Genomic DNA, 18970 nt, shown 5'->3' on the forward strand with positions numbered 1-18970 from the left:
TGGTGAGGATTCACCGTATGGGTTCGCTCAAAATCATCGTCGGCCTTCTCTTAGCACATTCTCACATCCTTAAACCCTTTCCCAAAAAGACACGTAGCCTCATGTCCTAACTCTCAGTTTTGTGCATCAGACTTCAGAGCGTTAAAAAAAAAAAGCAGGAGAGCAGAGCTCACTCACCTGGCCTGCGCGTAAGTGCATTAGCTTTTCAGAAACGTGCCTTTTCATAGCTGGAGGTGCTGAAAGGCCCAGCCGTGCCAAGTGAACTGAAGAGATGAAAAGAGAGAGAGAGAGAGAGAGAGAGAGAGAGCGGGGGGAGGCAGAGAGAGTTGGACAGAGAGAGAGAGAGAGGGAGAGAGAGAGAGAGAGAGAGAGAGAGAGCATCTAGGCCAGAGATCTCTGTCATGCCAACAGCCCTGTGTTCAGCTGCATTAAAGAGTGAAGTGAGAAGTGAAGTGTGAGGACAGAGAAAATCGTTATATTATCTATCATCTGTCAAAAGAGAAGGAGAAAATGACACTCGCTGTTCTGGGGTTTTTTTTTTTTTTTAATATGCTTTTCTTCTTCCTTAGTTTTCGTCCTTGAAATTGTGACAAACGGGATGTGGTTGAGTCTGCATTGCGTTTTGTGAGATTAATACCATTTAACACCAGGAAAAAAAAGTCCTCAGACGCTCTCCTGCTGCTGCTAATCTGTCATTCCCAAGTTTTCATCTCTTTTTCTCATTTATTTATTTTTTTTAACTTTTGAACTTTTTTTGGTAACACTCATTTCTCTTCGAATATTTGATATAACAATAAATACCCTTAGACATGAATATAATCGGGGGTTTTTTTCACACAAAGAAAGTGTCTTCTGGTTATGAATCCACAGTGTAGTTTTCCTCAGCGTTTTCCAGTTTGTGTGTTGTATTTGGATTTCTGTCTTGTCAGACAGTGTGATCTTCATTGCTTTGGCTGTTTGTTTTTTTTTGGTAGGTTACAACTGAAAAGTGTTAAACTGTGTAGCACTGTCTTCTCCCAGACACAATCACAGGAACACTCAGTGCTAAATGGAAAACTGTTAATCAGAGTCACATTGTCCAAACCCATAAGAAAACTAGGCTGTGGAATAATTCTTTCTTTCTTTCTTTCTTTCTTTCTTTCTTTTTTCCTTTTCACTTTCAAAGCGGTCATTACTTTTCATATTGAGGTCAAAATGAAGCGGAGCCTCTGTATGTTTTATTTCTTTATTTTTTTCTCAGTAAATGAGCCCTGGTTCAGCTGTTCGCTACTTACCTCTCTCTCAAACACCAGACAGATTCTCCACTGTTGTACTCCGAAATGAAATCTCCACATCTGTGCACCCCACTGTGCCACTTTTTGATCAATTATCCAGCAGAACAGTGGATGCCTGTCACACCCGTATAAGGATGACCTACCTTCTGTCAAAAACCCCACTTGGCCGACGTGCTGTGTCTTTTCTGTGATCCACAACCTGGCAATACAAAATAAAATTCCAAAGAGAAAAAAAAGTTCATTCTGAGCACAAACTCAAACTGAAGGTAAAACTGGTGCAGTGTAGCACTGGACTGAATTGATCGATGCTTAACTGAAAGTTTATGAAAGACTGTGTGTGTGTGTGTGTGTGTGTGTGTGTGTGTGTGTGTGTGTGTGTGTGTATGTGTGTGTGTGTGTGTGTGTGCGCACGTATCTATTGATCTATTTCTATCTATACCTATACCTATCTACTTCTCTACCAATCTCTTCCTCTCGCTATCTCTCTCTCTATATATACACACACACATATGTGTGTGTGTGTGTGTGTGTGTGTGTGTAAAGTAAGTCTTTTCTGTAATATGCCTCAGCAGGGCATCTCCTCTTAGCTGACTGGAGCTTGTGCTTGTGCAGGTCTTAACCTGTGTCTGTGAAGTACCTCAGGGGAGGGACGTTCATGCACAGAGAGGCTGAGGAGCTGAACGGCAGGCCTGACATTCTTCACTTATGAGTAGAATGGGAGTCTTTCACAGGCCGTATCTGGAAAAGCCATGAAAATATCGACGGTGAGGAAAAGATCTCAGGTAGACGGGACATTCCTTTCCCCAGGAATCTCTGCTCGGCCGGCCGTATGATGGTGTGTCAGCAGGGTTTTCTTACCTGTGATAATACGAGTATTATGGACTAGGGAGGAGGACGGCACGGCGCTTGAACTTCCACCTCCAAAGGTGCAACTCAGTGATCCATGTCACATCTCATGCGCTGTTAAAGGAGAGAACTGAAAGAGAAGCAAGCTTCGAACATCATTGCCAGAGATTAAAAATGTTCAAAGAAAAGATTTAAAAAGATCAAAGAGATGCTCAAAGTCTAAAAGCAACTGTACATATGATTTGACAACAAGAACATTATGATACAAGTCGGTTTGTGAAGTTTGATAGAATCACGTTCTGCGTGTTTATTATTGTGGTGTTTTTTTCTTTTTGTGCGTGCGTGCAAGAGTGTGTGTGTGTGTGTGTGTGTGTGTGTGTGCAATTATTGTGTACTTAAGTGCAATCTTGGCCCTAAAAGGGGAATTTCTTGGACTAATCACCAGTTAACACTCAACACTTGCCCTTTCATTGACCTTCAAACCAGCCAATAGCTGCACAGATCTCTCCTTCCAATTTCCTACTAAAGCTGTATGGCAAACTGCCTCACCCTCTCTCTCTGCTTAGGTGTGTATTTGGCCTTCACATGTGAGAACTGAGATCTGAGTGGTTGAGTTTCTGTGTGCCAGAATAAACATATTTTGTGGTGATAATGACTTTATACGAAGTTTTATGGGAACTCAGCATGTCACTCTACTAAATTTTGCATTGTGTAAATTTCCAATGGTTTTCACAGAGTATAAATTTCCACTGTGACGCCGTCTGTTTCACAACTCTACAGTTAAAATTTCTGGCAAAAAATTAAGATTTGACAAACGTTGTCATCTCTACCCTCCAAAATGATTCCTCATTTTTTTAATGCTCTTTAAAATACCCGTTTTAAAAGTCCTGCAGTGTTCTTTAACAAAAGATAGGTCAAGGGGGCAGGGAGCAAAGATAAAAAAAAACTAAAACTTGATTAGGACACTGTTTCTGTTCAAACATCATTTTCTTAATCAAAAAAATCAAAGTGGTACCAACTGATGCCTGATGGAGAACCATTTGGTTTTTCTAGTTTTTTTCCCCCTAAAAGACTTTTGTTTACTTCTCTGAACAGGTCTGTGATTTTGGAACTGTTGTCCTCAGTTTTAAACAGGCCAATCACACTGTGTCTTAATTTCCCAATCTCTGTCTTTTTTTCGTTGTTAATCTTAAAATCCTGACAGCCCAGAATCTCAGAGGATCAGAGATCCCTAAAAAAACGATTCTGCCACAGCTGCTGAAAGACATCTGAAATTATACACTTTCAGTTTGTGCCGTGGCTCGGTCAGGGTAATTACACCGTCTAACTGAGAGAAAACCTAAGTATACAACACATCCATACACTTATCCTCAAAACACTGTGAATTCTCAAGGAAATAAAAGCTGTTCTTAGGCCCTGAGAGGACAGAAGTGCACTTTAAGGCTAACTATGTTAAGAGGATGCCAAATCATACTGTGTTATTTGTTTTTCTCATTCCAATGTTTTTCCTCTGCAATGCACCTTTGAACTCGACTGCAATGCTACATCCAGCTATCCCACGAACATCAGATTCAGTGTGGGGTTTGGTATGTGTTTTTTGTACATGTGGAAGGAGAACGTGCTGCAGAGAGCACAATACACAGCACACAAACATGGAGAGGGAGGAATGCCACAGGATCCTGAGCCACTGCATTCTTCCACCAACAAATTATAGTACAGTACTCTCTCCTTTGTGTTCAAGACCATGTTTGGTCGTTTGATGCCCATAGCAATTTGCCTGTCCAACCCTGGAAAGTACTTCTCCTGTTTAAAGTCTGAAATGTTAAAATCTGATATTGATCTTGTTACTGTTACTGAGGAGAATTGGAGGGAAACTTGTTCCAACAGGGGTTTTCCTCAGTAAACACTCCCAGTGAAAACTATTTTTCCCTTTGCCGAAACCCGATCTCCTCTTTTCCCAGAGTCGAGTTTACAGAAGATGTGTTATCTTTGGTGATTTATGGCAGGGGAGGCTTCCAGTTGTGGCTGTCTCTGGTTTGTCTTAGCGTCCAACCCTTTTTCACTCTCTCCCTTGCTCTCCCTTTCTTTCCCTTAGGTCCTGAGAGTATGGCTGAGGTTCTGTCTGAAGCGGCGGTCTGTGGTTGGCCTCTTGTCTCTCTTCTTCCTGTCAACGCTTGTCATCCACGCCTTCCCTCCTTCTTCCCTCATTCGGCGTAGGAGTCTGCCCTCAGAAGGACTCCACAGTAATGAACCCAACAGATTTGAGGAGCAGATCCGCTCTCCTCCCCATCTGCCCCTGCCTCCTAACAGTCACAGCGGAGGCTGGAAAGAGGCTGAGATCCAGGATCCGTCCGATAGCCTCCTCGTGGTGGACCGCAGACAGGTGGGAAGGAGGATAGCTGGCAACAGTGTACGCGAGAAATCACACGCGCCGGCTAAGAAGCATCTCGGCGGCAAGGCCAGCGTAGCAAAGAGGAGGAAAGTCAGAGACGAGTATCCATCTCAACCATACGGAACCGAGACCGGGGAAAGAGGAGGGGGGCGGGGCCGCAAACCAGGCCACAGAGGGAACTCTGTCCGTGCGACCCAACCTCCCGGACCCAATCCTGACCCGGCAAACAGTCCGACTGCCAGAACACAGAGCCTCCGCCCAAACAATATGCCATGTGGACACAAATGTGCTCCAGATGGACCTGAGTCAGGGAAGGCCGGAGCTGCACAGCAGGCTGTGGAGAAGGCCTCTGGGGGAGCCCTTCCATATGTCGGGCCTCTGGAGAGGAAAATGCCAAAGTCTATTGTCCAGAACAAGAGCAGGAGCAGGAGTAGGTCCAGACCGGCGGCGGCGGCAGAGTCGACGGGCTCCAGCTCTGGTTGGTGCGAAAGGCTGCGAGATGGAGAGCTCACAGTGGACTGGAACCGCTCCAGAGCTGGGTCTCTGCCCTGGTTCAGCAGAGACGACCTGGAGAAAATGGAACTGCTCTCCAAGAGCGCGGTGCTCAGCAAGGCCCGTATGCCTGGACATGGGCAGGTGCTCAGGGTGGGGCTGGGTGACAACAGCTCTGGACCTTCAGGTGGACATCACGACACGTGCTGCCAGCAGGGACGATGTGCTCTGATCAAACGTTCGAACGACTGGTACGAAGTGTTTGCCTATCACTTGGACCGGGTTCTGGGTCTGAACAGGAGCCTTCCTGTCGTTTTAAGGAGCTTCCATAGCGATCTTCTGCCCTATAGGTATACCACTGGCCCACCTAGACCTGTAGTGTGGTGGGACCCTGATATTCAGCACTTGGCAGACAATGATAATGACCAGAACTCCTTTTCCCTCACGTGGCCTCAGTACCAGGCACTACTGAGAAACAAGTGTGGCATCAAAGTCCCCATCAACTCCTCCGTCTGTGTGGGCGTTCACCATTCCGAATGGGGACGATTGGCCCTGCTAGACTTCCTGTTGCAGGTAAGAGACAGGTGGAAAAGCAAGAAAAGTAGAAAAGGGTTCAAGCGTGCCCAGAACGCTCTGGTCAACAAACAGCTTGTCCTTATGATTTGCATTTAAAGGGCACATGTGTTCATGTAAACGTAGCAGATTTGAATGGATTGTCATTTTGAAGTTTTTATAACAAGTTTAGTTTAAGAGTTTATTTGTCATATGTAGGTTAACACAGGGTCAACGGTGCAATGAAATGTGTGATGTGCAATGGCTCATGTGTAGAGGAAGTCTTTTGAAAGAAAGAAAGAAAGAAAGAAAGAAAGAAAGAAAGAGAAAAAGACTAAAGTTCAGTCTGTGTACACAGCTTGCTCGTCTATTTCCTGTGGTAAATGGCAAGCAGTTAACGGAACAAAAGAATGGCTTGTATAAAGGGCTCCTAAAGAGAACACATCAAAATTTTGCCACCTAATTACTACATCCAAAATATTACGTTTATCAAACCAAGAAACTGAAAAAAACTGAAAAATGTTAAACCTACAGAAGATTTTGACAGTGAGTCTAATCATAGAATTCTGTAGCTGCTGTAGGATCTTTTTTTTCTTTTTTTTTTTTTAATCTTGCTGAAGATGATTCTTTCACAATCTGTTATGCAGAATTAATTGGGGCTGTCAAATTCTGCACTGAATGACTCGAACCACAGACATAGAGGTCGTGTTTTCCGTTCCATGTATCTTTTTTTTTTTTTTTTTAATCCTTCTGGATCTAAGCGCTCGCATCAGACTGTTTTGTATAATGAATCTATTTAAGACCTGATTGCGTCTCCTGGTCTCATCAGATGGAGAAGTCGGTAAACTGGATTTGATGAAAGGATCTTGGGATGGAGTGGTGTGATAGCTCATTATTTGACAATTAATTTAGCAATGATTAACAGGCAGAGGAATGAGAGAGAGATAGAGAGGGAGAGAGAGAGAGAGAGAAAGGCAATGTCTGTGTCCCTACTGAATATGTATGTAAGCTTGATTGAATTACATCTGTTGATTCTGCTTATTTGTGTCAAAATGCATGTCGAACTCATCTAACATCTATCAATGGGATTTAATGATGTAAGGATTTGGATTGTGCTGTTATTAATGGCCTTCTGTCAGTATGTTCAGTCTCTTTGTGTTTATGGAATTACTTGAATGAGTGTAGGAAACTGAGATAAAAGGCGAGGCCAAGCTAATGAAAATGTTGAAAACACCGCCTGGCTAACATGAGTGAGGGCGGTGCACATCCTGTGGAACAAACAAAGAAATGTGAATTTGCAAACTCACGGAGCCCTTTGGATGATGGGTGCTGATTTTTCGACAGATGAATTACAATACTCCTTTATCAGTGTGCCTGTTGTGTCTTGCTCTGGGATCAGAACGTAGAAGAACTTAAAATTGTAAGGCAGATTATTGCAGAACTTTTCATCTGTACACACGGATTTTGTAGCCTACATTATTTTAAGCTGATTTAACATTTCTTTTTTTTCTTTCTTTCTTTTTTTTTTTTTTACGCTGAGGGAAATAAACAGTGTTAGCACAAGAAGGGGGTTCAGATTTGTGTGTATGTATGTAAATGTAATGTAAATTTCTGTGATTGTGCACACACACACACCGTGAACAGTGAGCGTGTGTGTGTGTGTGTCTGTGTCTGTGTATCTAGTCCTCTAGTCCTAACCAGGGGTATTAATAAAGACACTAACATCTTCCCTAGGTTCAGGGAGTGGTATGCCTTGACTAACTCATGAGGGGAGTTGATGTTATATTTCTTTACAACAACACACAACACACACAATGCATACACGGCGCTCAACCTTGTGTATAAAGAAATAAAAATTTAAAAAATAGAGCTCTTTAAAATGACAAAGAAAATGGGAGATCCAAAGAGTTTAAGTCCTTGTCCTTGTGTGTGTGTGTGTGTGTGTGTGTGTGTGTGTGTGTGTGTGTGTGTGTGTCCAAAGAGTTCAGTTCCTGGTCTTTGTGTGTATCGGATGCACCACTGCTCTAACTGTTTCTCCCGGGGTAGGGGGAATAGTGTGTATGGGCTCTTATCTGGTGTCTGGATGAACGAACCGAGCTAGTCGGGCGTCTCCCGGGAACAGATCCTACGGTAGGCCACACCGCCTTCACGCCTCCACACTCTCACTGGCCTGGGCTCCCCATCCCAGAATCCTCCACATTCTATCTGTTAGTTTGAAAACCAATCTGCAGAGATAGTGCAGAGACCTAAGTTATTCTGTTCTCTTTCTGTTTCTAACCTGAGGCCTCGTTCACTTCTTCTCTTCATTTAGAAGATTTTATAACATATAACCAATAACTAAGGATATACTTTGATTACAATGAGATGAATCACCATATATCACAACGACAGTTGGTATTTTAACATTGATATATGAATCACTTATTTTTTTTCCCACTTTTGACCTGTAACATATCCCTTTTTACTCTTTTTATACATCATTTCAATAAGTTCCGCATTGACATGAATATGAATTGAATTATCACTAATAATTCACTCAACATGTATATTTTGATAACCAAAATCAATTCAGTCACAAACTAGAGAATTAGGAGAGTTCATCTGGTTTTGCGGATATATACAGTTGTGAGTCATCAGCATTAAAATGGAAGTTAATGCCGTGTTCATGGTCTCCTCACGGTAGCAAGTACAAGGAAATTCCACTCAAAAACAAATTATTTTCCCTCTGAATTAATCGTAGCCTTCAGCTGGTACACAAAATCCATCAAATACATAGACACTAGCAAATAGCCAGTTTCTCAGTAAGACCTCTGAATATATTCCACTTTGCATCACATTCACTGTAATTTATATCAGTTACACAAGTTTAACAGTAAAAACTATACTCAACAACCAAATTCACTCAGTTCTATGTTCTGAATACTACTGAGTTTTGGCAACAGATGAGAAACAGTTGGAGAACACGTGCAAATGAAAATAGAGTTCCAGAGTGTTTTAACTAAAAGAAGGCATACATACAGATGTGGTTGGTAAAGAGAACCAGGTGGGGGTGGGTGGGGTTATGTTTTTGCAGCCTTAGCATTCTATGGCTGGACTCTGCCCAACTTCCATCATTGTCATAACATGAGCAGGACCACGGTCAGTCACAGCTGCACGGATCTCAGCAGACATTGTTATTATTATTCCTCCCATTCCTTTTTCCTCGTCCCTCTCCGCTCGGCCGTCCTCTTCCTCCAGCTCTCTCTCCAGGGTCGGCATTCGGTTTTTTTTTCCCAGAGCACATCAGCTCCCCTGTGACGCTTTTTTAATCCATCCCAAAGTTCTGATTCATGGACGAACTGTCAAGCTCGTTAGTGTTTTCACCTTGAAGACTGTGTTAATTTGAAATGACTTGGGGTTTTGTATATTATTGTACAGAAGTGTATTCAGCATGAACACACGAGTTTAACACAAGCGTGCTTTTTGAAGAGACGCACTGCTATTTGTGTAAAGGGTTCCATCTTCGACAAAGTTTTGGCAGTTCTGCAGTTTTGTGTGAAAACAGGAGAGTTTCAAAGTCTTTTTGTTAATTGGGGAAACGGTTTTGGAATTTTTGTTCATAGAACCATTTTCACCGTGTGGTAGTGTGAAAAGCTGCAAAATGATGTTGACTGAACTTAGGAAGATGAGATGCCTCTTCCCACTTACCTCTACACAAACATCTAACTCTGCCTTTGAGGAGTCATGCGCGGTATACAGAGATTTTATGTGACACTGAACACATGCCCCAAATGACAAATGATGCATAAACCAACAACTTAAAAATCCAGCATGTAGCCACTGTACAATCAGACTTTGTCTGAAATCTCACAGTTTCATACTAAACAGAGTGCCAGACTAGTAGGACAAAAACTCCTAGCATGTCCATATTCATAGTACACGTCATATGCTAGTGAGGAGATGCCTGGATGACATGCCACACGAGATAGCAGCATAGCGTACTTGGCCAATATTCGACCACAGGACACCATTCAGGTCGATTGGCACTGAGGAGCTGTGTCTTAAACAGTTGATGAGTTATACTGGAGCTATATTATCAAATGTTCAGTTAACTGTGACCCCCCCTAGAGGACTGGAGATGCTCTGCATTGCTATTTCCATCACAATGATGACAGAGTCATCACACACTTGAAACCAACACAAATTAGCATCAGAATAACCCGATGATGACAGCAGATTAGATTGTGTTTTTGGGAAGGAGTGGGTGAGTATGTCGGCAGGGCTCTATGAATAAAACAGAAGATGTCCTGAGATGACAGATCGATACCTGTAACCTGGCCAAGGGCTAATAGCACAGTATTGATCCTGTGAGAAACTGCTGAGTGGGGCCTTGAACACTTGTCCCAACCTCCTCATTAAACACCTCAGATGGCAGTGATGCGTAACTCAACACCGATTACCAAGGAAACGCGTGAAGGACACTCGCTCTCACCACGGGAACAGGGAAACCTCTTTTGTCATTTCCCTGAAAGCCATTAGGATGATTCAGGCTGTGGGCCTTTTGCTGTTTAACCTGAGAACCAGTGGGAAACGTCCTGCCTGTATAGAATGTTCTGGTGAGCCACTGAGAGGCTGACAGAGCTGGGGAGATTTTTATGAATTTAATACATGGAGGAGAAAAAAAAAAGAAGAGGAGAAATGACTTGGTAGTTGAAGAGAAAGTCATTGCACTTGCACTGCCCTGGGGATTTCTTTTTTCTTTTTTTTTAAGGAAGGAAAAAAAGCTGGTATTTAATGTGCGGAATTGAGCTATGGTTATGAATGTATTTTCTGTTTTAAATGAACCCCCTCTTTTGGTAGCATGATTTAAATAAAGCTGTTATCGTGTTTGCAAGGTGCTATTTATTTATTTATTTATTTATTTTATGTTGCTTTGCCATTTTGAATTGCAACTGGGCAGTGAGAAAGTCATATCTGCAGAAATGCCAGCTGTTTAATTACAAATCTGCTAGAGGCAAGTGTCATAGTTCGGAATAAAATATTCAGAAGCTAAAATGTACAAATATTCACCGTGGGAAATCCTATGTGACATCAAGACAACGTTCAGATGTCGGTTTATGTCCTAAGGCAACCCTTACATAATATAAGCTTAGTACTTATTGTCTAGAGAAGATGCATTAGAGTCTGCTGTTTGCAGAGAAAGTTGTGAATATTGAATATCACTAACACTGTTGGAGAAACTGCAATGTTTTGACAGAAACTGTCACCAGAACAGTATCAGCGATCCCCAAAAAAATGTATCGATTTGTTCATCTGAAATAACAATAATGTTTAAACTTGAACAGTAATCTTTAAACTCGCAGCAAAACATCTGATATTGTGTCGGGATAGCTCGGGCCTATCTCCAGTTGGCGAGAAGCCAAGATAACGTAAGGTACTTTGAACTCAACTTCAGCCTTTTTGCATTTCAAAAAGCTGGATGGTGCGACGCTGTGTGCCAACAGCGAGAGAGGAGTCACTGAACCGAATCTGCTGTGAATGTCTAACACTGGGGTGAGATGTTGAGGTGAGGTGTGAGAGCGCAGCCAGCGTAGGGGAGCGAACAGAGAGAAGAAGGGCATTACCTCAGTCTGACCTGCTGAAGGTCACAGTTTTAACTCCCGTCAGGCCAAGTCTCACCTCACCTCAACTCCTGTAGTGTGGTCTCAATAGACCAGCACCGGTATCCTGAGGAGCCCAGAGAATCCAGAGAATGTGTGAACTCCAGTCACACCGCCTGTGATCCAGTGCATAGCAGGCACCTTGACTGGGATTTCGCCGTGTGTGTGCTTCAACTGTTTGAAACGGAGCTAAGATCTTTTAGCTTGTCGTTTTTTTTTTCTCTGTAAAAATCCATTTTGTGTACAGGGAAACGCTGGTGAGAATTCTCAGCTGCGTTTTGCAAACAGGTGTTGACGGAGTGTTGTTTCCAGTTCTCAGCTGCCTTTTGTTTACTTACTGGGATCCATGCTGACTGACAGTTTTGCCTCAGTGGTATACCTTAAACAGCTCTATCAGCTGTGATTCGACGTGTTCCAGTGGCTCACAGCTAACAGGCGATAGCTGGAAACAGTGGAACTAATATGTAACATGAAGGGTTTGCCTGTGGCCTTGGACAGTATATGTCCGCTGTTGTCTTCTCAGGAGTCTTATTTTCAGAATCTGCTACCACAGCCGGTCAAAAACATCAAATTCCTTTTCCTTTCGCTGTTTTAAGGTTTAAAAAAGGCCTCATGATGAGAGTTGGGATGCTTGGAATGGATACACATTGACATAAAGTAAGAACAGGATGGTGAAGGAAAAAAAAAAAAAAAAAAAAAGCTGGTGTCGTTTCGTCTAAACAAAGTATGACGTCATGATATGATGGGTTTAATGGGTTGCTTTAAAGAAGTGTTTCTCAGAACCAGTATCTAAACTGCACCTACTGGTTAAATCCAAGCACTAGTAGACCTAGTGTTACAGGCCAAGGGCTGAGTGATCAGTGGATAAATTGAATCAGATGTCGTAATTCTGCGCTAGAGAAAAATGAGCGTCGGCTTGTGAGTCGAGAGTCACTGTTATGAAGCAAACGATTCCTATTATTTCATTAATCTATGTGTATTCATGTGTTTGTGTCATTCCCGCCGTCTCCCAGGTGAATGACAGGCTGGACCGTAACTGCTGCGGGTTTAGACCGGATCCGTCGGAATTGTGCGTGGAGAACCTGCTGCACCCCAAGTGTGGGAACGCCAAAGACCTGCTGCTGGTGCACATCCTGGTAAATATCCGAATACGGGTCAGCTCTAAACACGTACATGACCTTAGGTGCCGTTTAAAGATTTTATAATGCCATCTTTAAAGTATTTGGGTTGTTCTTTAGGGACGCAGCTGGTCAAGAGCAAAGACTCAACTGCCAGGGCTCAGAAGGTGTGGTGGATTTTACTTTAGGGTCACTGTAAAATTTGGGGTTGTGTGTACAAAATTTTTCAGATTAACAGTACTGATCTGGGATCAGTTTTTGGCCTATTGTGACGCCCCTAGTGACTAGAACATTACAAACTTTGGGGCTGTGGTCTAAGGGCAAACTGAAAATGGAGAGAAAGTTTTGATTCATTTGCCAAGAAAAGCCCCGACATTGGGCTTTTATTTCACTGTGTGTCTGTGTCCAACACTGTGGAATTCACAGATTCCAGATCGTAGTTGAAGTTTGCCCTTCAGTACAAATAAACCTTTTGAAACTGTGTAAACGAAGTTGGTCTTTTGTTATGAAAATCAGCCACGACTGTACATTGGATAACTCTAACTCAGCTACTTTGATGGGGCTTCTTTTGAAAACAAAAACAAATGTTTCTCCGAAATATTAGATAAATAACGCTTGCTCTGAGAGACTGCTAGCAATCTCAGCTTCATTACACACCTAAAATGACAAGACATCAAAAGAAACTCCAACCTTGAACAGAACACACCGGAATTCACTCAGCACAGTGTGACTAACTCAGTCAGAATACTGTCTGGGTGTGTGTGTGTGTGTGTGTAGGTCAAAGTCATCAGTGGTTCTCAGTGTCTGGAAAGTTTTTGATTTTAACAACAAAGAATGTCTTGCATTACTTTTTCACCCTTGCGGATTTTTTGATTACGTGAGTCAGTCACCTTGACTAAATGAAAAGAGGGATTTTTAGGCTTTCACTCAATTGGCTGAGCTGATTATGTGCTGATTCAAACCTCCTATTAAATACTCAAACCAAAATGTGTGTGTGTGTGTGTTAGTGAGGGAGAGAGAGAGAGAGAGAGAGAGAGAGAGAGAGAGAGTGTGTGTGAGAGAGAGAAAGAGAGTGTGTGTGTGTCAGATAGATAGAGAGAGAGAGAGTGTGTGTGAGAGAGAGAGAAAGAGAGTGTGTGTGTGTGAGATAGATAGAGAGACAGAGTGTGTGTGAGAGAAAGAGAGTGTGTGTGTGTGAGATAGACAGAGAGAGAGAGAGTGTGTGTGTGTGTGTGTGTGTGTGAGTGAGAGAGAGAGAGAGAGAGAGTGTGTGTGAGAGAGAGAGAGAGAGAGAGAGTGTGTGAGAGAGAGAGAGAGTGAGTGTGTGTCTGTGTGTGTGTAAGGGACGCTGGTCCTGATCTGCCCAAGGACACTGGCACAATCGTGTCAGTCTGAGGAGTCTACTTGATTTCCTCAGAGAGGAAGTATACATAAATCATGACACTCTGTCATGGGCAGCTCTTTGTATCGCTGCATATGAATAGAATGATTAAAAAAAAGAAACACACACACACACACACAGCAGCAGAAGCTAAAGAGGCTTTCTGGTATGTTTCTCTCTGGATCTGTAGCGTCGGCAATTTCCAGTTTCAGTGTGAAATGACTGTCAGACTTTGAGAAGGCTTAGGTTACAGCAGATCCCTCTGTAAAGCTGAACTCTTCGGCTGTTAACAGTGGGGTTTTTTTCCCCAGTGTGCTTCTGCTTCACATTTCCCATGGAATCTGCTAAACTCCTCTATCACACTGTTCCCCCACCACAGAACCCTCTCAGACAGGTCCAGGAATTTCCTTTTCTGCCAGACACAGATTCAGCCCCACAGTTATATAAGAGATGTCCCCAGAAACAATATGTGTACACACACACACACACACACACACACACACACACACACACATGTACACACACACACACATAACAACCACATATGGAAATACACTACATACAGACACACACACACACACACGCCTAATAACCACATATGGAAATACAGCAAAGTTACAGTGTGCATGTGTAATGTGACATTGTGTTATAATACATTAATAACACTTTGCGAGCTTTCCCAGCACAGGGTGTACAGTGAAGAGTTTGCTGCAGAGGCTGGTATGGAGGCAAGCAGCTGTTAGGCACAGTTAGTACAGAGTGGGACTGAGTCACGAAAATCGGAGCCCTTGGCTGTCGTCAGTGGCTCTGCGTTTTAAAAAGAGTGAATATTCTCTCTCTCTCTCTCTCTCTCTCTGAGACACACACACACACACACACAAACACACACACATGCACGTGTTGAATTTCATCCATGTCCTGTGTTCATTCCAACACAGGTAAGGAAGACAGAACCTTCCAGACTAGTGTTTATAGACAATGCAGGGAGACCACATCACGCACAAGACAACCTCAATTACAGACTGGTGGAAGGCATCGATGAGTAAGTAAAGAATGATAAATCAGTGGTTTTGCATAAAAGAGTGTGCGTCAGAACTCTCTCTCTCTCCCTCTCTTTCTTTCTCTCTCTCTCTCTCTCGTCTGTGTGTATTTGTGAGACAAAGAGAGAGAGAAATGTACTTGTACTTTGTGGGTCTCCAGATACTGCTATGTACCTCCAGTAGCTTTCTGGAAACAGAAGAATGAGTCACTGCAAAAAAAAAAAAAAAAAAAGAAAAAAGAAAAAATAGAACCAGAAGAGCCATGTGGTGTTTCTGGATGGTCTTTGCTTAATCACTGCAGTGCACTAACAGCTACAGATTATCTTTATGTCTACAACCTGTCTGTAGAGGACCTTAATCAGACAGAGGAAGTTCAGAAGTGTATGATCTGTGTTGGAGAGCTGAAATGTATGGTCTTGTGAAAAAAACAACAAAAAAGCATTTTTCTTGATGCTAAGCAATTGAATTGAGTCCATTTCCGTACGTGATTGATCTGACAGCTTCATAAAAATCCACTGCATTCATATCCACGGTAACCAGGGGAAAAAAAATCCAAAAGCAAAGCGTCCCATATCATCTTTCAGAGCCTCTTCCACTGTCTCCTATTGCACTGTCACTGAGTGTCTGAATCTAATCATCTGAATGAGATCTGACTCTCACTGTAACTGAGCCTGCTTTGACTGACAGGTTTCCAGAGAGCGCGGTGTCCGTGTTGCGCTCTGGAGGTTGCCTGGAGAGCCTCCTCCTGCGCTCGCTGTCTGCCGATCGGGAGTTCTGGGAGAGCAGAGGTGGGGTGATGGGAATCAGGCGGCTCGTTCGCATCGTGGAGCAGCGAGGCAGGGCCCTGCTGCGGCACATCCAGGAGAAAAGACTCCACGTCAACCAGGATCTGTGAAGTCGCTTTTTTCTCAGGGTCTGAGACGCTCAGACTGGACCAGGCAGACCGGTGATGTCTGGCTTCTGCCAGCTGTCGTTTGCATAGGGCTCAAAGCCACAGCTTCTCACATGTTTCCGTTTCGCTCCAAACTTCCCGACACGAAGTCTGGAATCGTAACCTGAGCTAGGTGAATTGGCTGATTATCTAATGTCTTGTCGTTGCTTACGGGGACAGTTTGTGACTTCAACACTTTACATGCACATCTTCAGATCTCTCAGTCAAAAACGTCGATGTTTTTTAAATGTAAAACCAGGGACTGCTTATGCCAGATGAGCAAGGGGAATGGTAACGGGGGTTAGTACTAAAAGAAGTGGCCAAGGTCTGGGTTTGAAACCCAGAGAAGGCTCCAGTGCTGATGTGCCTTTGAAAAAGACACTGAACTTGACAGTTTCTCCCGAAGCGTGTGTGTGATCTCTGGCTGAGAAAATTTGTAATTGTAAATTGCTCTGGATTAAAGCGGCTGCAAAATGAATTCATGTAATCATGTTCCTTATGTATAACGAGATTACTGAGTCTGTAGAGGAAAATGGTGAGAAATGGCTAACTCCCGCAGAACGATGAGTAAAAAGTACTGTGCGTACACTTTTTTATTTTTCCTCCAGAATGCCTTCATATCCCAGTTCATTTTAAGTTTTATTCAAGAAGCTTTTCGATAAGACTCACTTTAGAGGGAGCGCGTGTTCGGGCGACGGACTGAGGGAACGCGTTTGGGGAACTGTGTTACACTGCTGCTCAAGCAGCGTCTCCCGTGACTAATGCTGATCACATATTCAGAATAGATAGTCATCATATGGGAGAATGAAAAAGAAAAAAAGAGAGAAAAAAAGAGAACGACGCTGGCTAAACATTCTGAATCTTTCCTTTTATCCAGTCCAATATCCCCATATGCTTCATTCACATTTTCCAACTGTCTGCTTGGCTCTCTCTCTCGATTCTTCTATTCTCCATCCAATCAAACTTCAAAGCACTTCAATTGTTTCCTTTTGAACTGCGGAAGAAAGTTCAACGTGAATTCCAGAAGTGTCTAAAACCTGAAACTGGCCCGTGTAGACAAAGCGCTGCATATATCTTTTTGGAGTTTGGAGACAGAAAAGGTTATATTGACATAACTGTTTTATGTGGAGCACAACATTTCAACACAGAATTAATTTATAGTAAAAATGATCGTCTATATTAAAAAAAAACAACTCTTAATAAACCTCTTGGTCCAAATAGACTGTTAACACCTTAAGTGGTTGAGTTGGCAAAAACTGACATGTCACCCAACAGCCTGTTCCAGTGTAATATTATAAAATCTTTGTAAAAGTTTACACATATTCACAGAGGTACTCACGTGAACCCTGAATGCTGATTTATCACATGTGAATGTATGTTTCAGAGGAGCGGGAGTGTTTTTTCTACTCTCTCTCTTTTTTTTAATTTACCTTTCATGGTAACCGATAACCCTGACAGTTCAAAAGTATTAGGTACGAGATGAAAACTCCACATGCCTCGCTGTACCAAAGGGTGTCCTTTTCTACAGCACAAACCCCTGTGAAGCAGCAGATTCTTCACGTCAGGCGGAGCTGTCATGCTTAATTACGTTTTGTATTTAAGCTGTCCATCATTATTAGAAAGGTAGAATAAGGACTGTGTCATTTGAGGGGAGATGGCACCGTGCCCTTGTTAGCAGATTCGCATATACATAACCAATACCTCAGTGGCTCTCTCTCTCTCTCACAACCTCTCAGCCCGACTGCCAGACTGCGACACCCTGCCAAGGTTTATGTAACACATCTCAGCACACTCTCACCTGCCCATCGATGTCCACATCGGTTAGAAACCACCTGCGAAAACTCTCACTTTGTGCTTTTTCCAAAAAAAGAAAAGGGGGGGGGGGGGACCTCAAACAGATCTGTCAGTGTGATGGAGAACATACGCACAGAAATCCGGTAAGCCTCCACCATCTGTGCACAGTAATGCTGCAGCTTTGTCTGTGTGTGGCTTCATTGCATTGGTGCCAAGACTGGTACTGAACCAAAGCTGGATGTTTCCTGTTTTTTTCTCCTTTGTATTTCAAGTGGGCTCTGTACTCTCTCTCTCTCTCTCTCTGACTCAGTCTTTGGTGCTGAGACTACATGTGTTTATACAAACAAATGTTTGTTAAAAAAAAAATATATATTACAAAGAGACATTTGTGGAGCATGACTAGGCAAGTCCATGCAGATATGTTTGTGATGCTCAGAGCACTTTGATTGGTCACAGTTGCTGACATATGACAGTTAATTCTGATTGGCTCACTTTGAACATTCGACACCGCCCACTGACTCATTCTCTGTCGCATGGCAAAGTAGGGGGTATTTTTCCACGTCTTCATTTTATTTAAAAAGCAACAACAACAACAAAAAACATTAAAGTGGCGAAGGAAGGGCCTTATAAAAAGCTGGAGAAAAAAACATCGCTCGTCTTACCAAGAGAGTAACTTTTGTCCCAAGCCAAGCTGTGGTCCCTCAAAAGGTCGTCTGGCATGAAACAGAGATGTGTAACATGTGTGTGGAAATGTTTGAGGGGAAAATCTTAACTAGAGGAGTGATTGTCATAAAAGTAATTACCACAACAGAGTGCTGCAGCAGGTAATTATTCAGCAGAAGGACTGCCAGAGCCCCCCCATTCTCTTTGTACGGTTGCATTTGGTTGTTGACACACATGCTAATAATGAAACATCCCTGTGGGTAAGGCTACACTCAGCACAGTCTAAAATGTGATCTTTGCCACAGGACGGTCCGCTAGGCGCTGCACCTCAAAGCCTGAGGAAAGAAAAGCAAATCCAGAAAAAAAAAGGATCTGTCCAATCATGCTGTGTAATATAGGATGGAATTTTTATGGACAAGCTGACAGTGATTATTCTCCACATAGGAAAATTTGACTTTGATTGACGTGATTTGCTGTTGACTTGATACATGCCAAACAAAACATGCATAACTCTTTTATGGGTTCTGGAGAAGCAACCTGTCAATCAATCAATCAATCAATCATTTAAGCAGTAGAGTATTTCAGTACCAGCTGATGGAAAAAAGAGAGAATAAGTTCCACTGGAAAACTGTTTGTGGGATAAAATATTACTTTCACATTCACACGTAATACTCCACACACTTAGTGGGTTTTAGTGTTCTGGAAAATATGAACTGGTTCCTCTGTTTTTGCCAGTTAGAACGCCAACCCAAGTGCTTAAAAAAAAAAAAAGATTGCTCTGGCAAATCCGTTGCCTTCCCTTGATTAAAAATATGAAATTTATATTTTTGTTTGTGTTTGGCTGTGTC

The 18970-nt window shown here is 42.7% G+C and overlaps 1 protein-coding gene across 1 annotated transcript; it reads left to right on the forward strand.

Moving 5' to 3' along the window:
* The first annotated feature begins 3658 nt into the window (after window positions 1-3658).
* gask1a (golgi associated kinase 1A) lies at window positions 3659-15629 on the forward strand. Its single transcript, XM_030783253.1, has 5 exons — window positions 3659-3706; window positions 4216-5577; window positions 12209-12331; window positions 14633-14736; window positions 15422-15629. The coding sequence occupies exons 1-5, from the start codon at window positions 3659-3661 to the stop codon at window positions 15627-15629; spliced, it is 1845 nt and encodes a 614-aa protein (XP_030639113.1).
* Window positions 15630-18970: the final 3341 nt, after the last annotated feature.

The sequence above is a fragment of the Chanos chanos genome, chromosome 8, assembly GCF_902362185.1.
Source record: "Chanos chanos chromosome 8, fChaCha1.1, whole genome shotgun sequence".
NCBI classification, from domain to species: domain Eukaryota; kingdom Metazoa; phylum Chordata; class Actinopteri; order Gonorynchiformes; family Chanidae; genus Chanos; species Chanos chanos.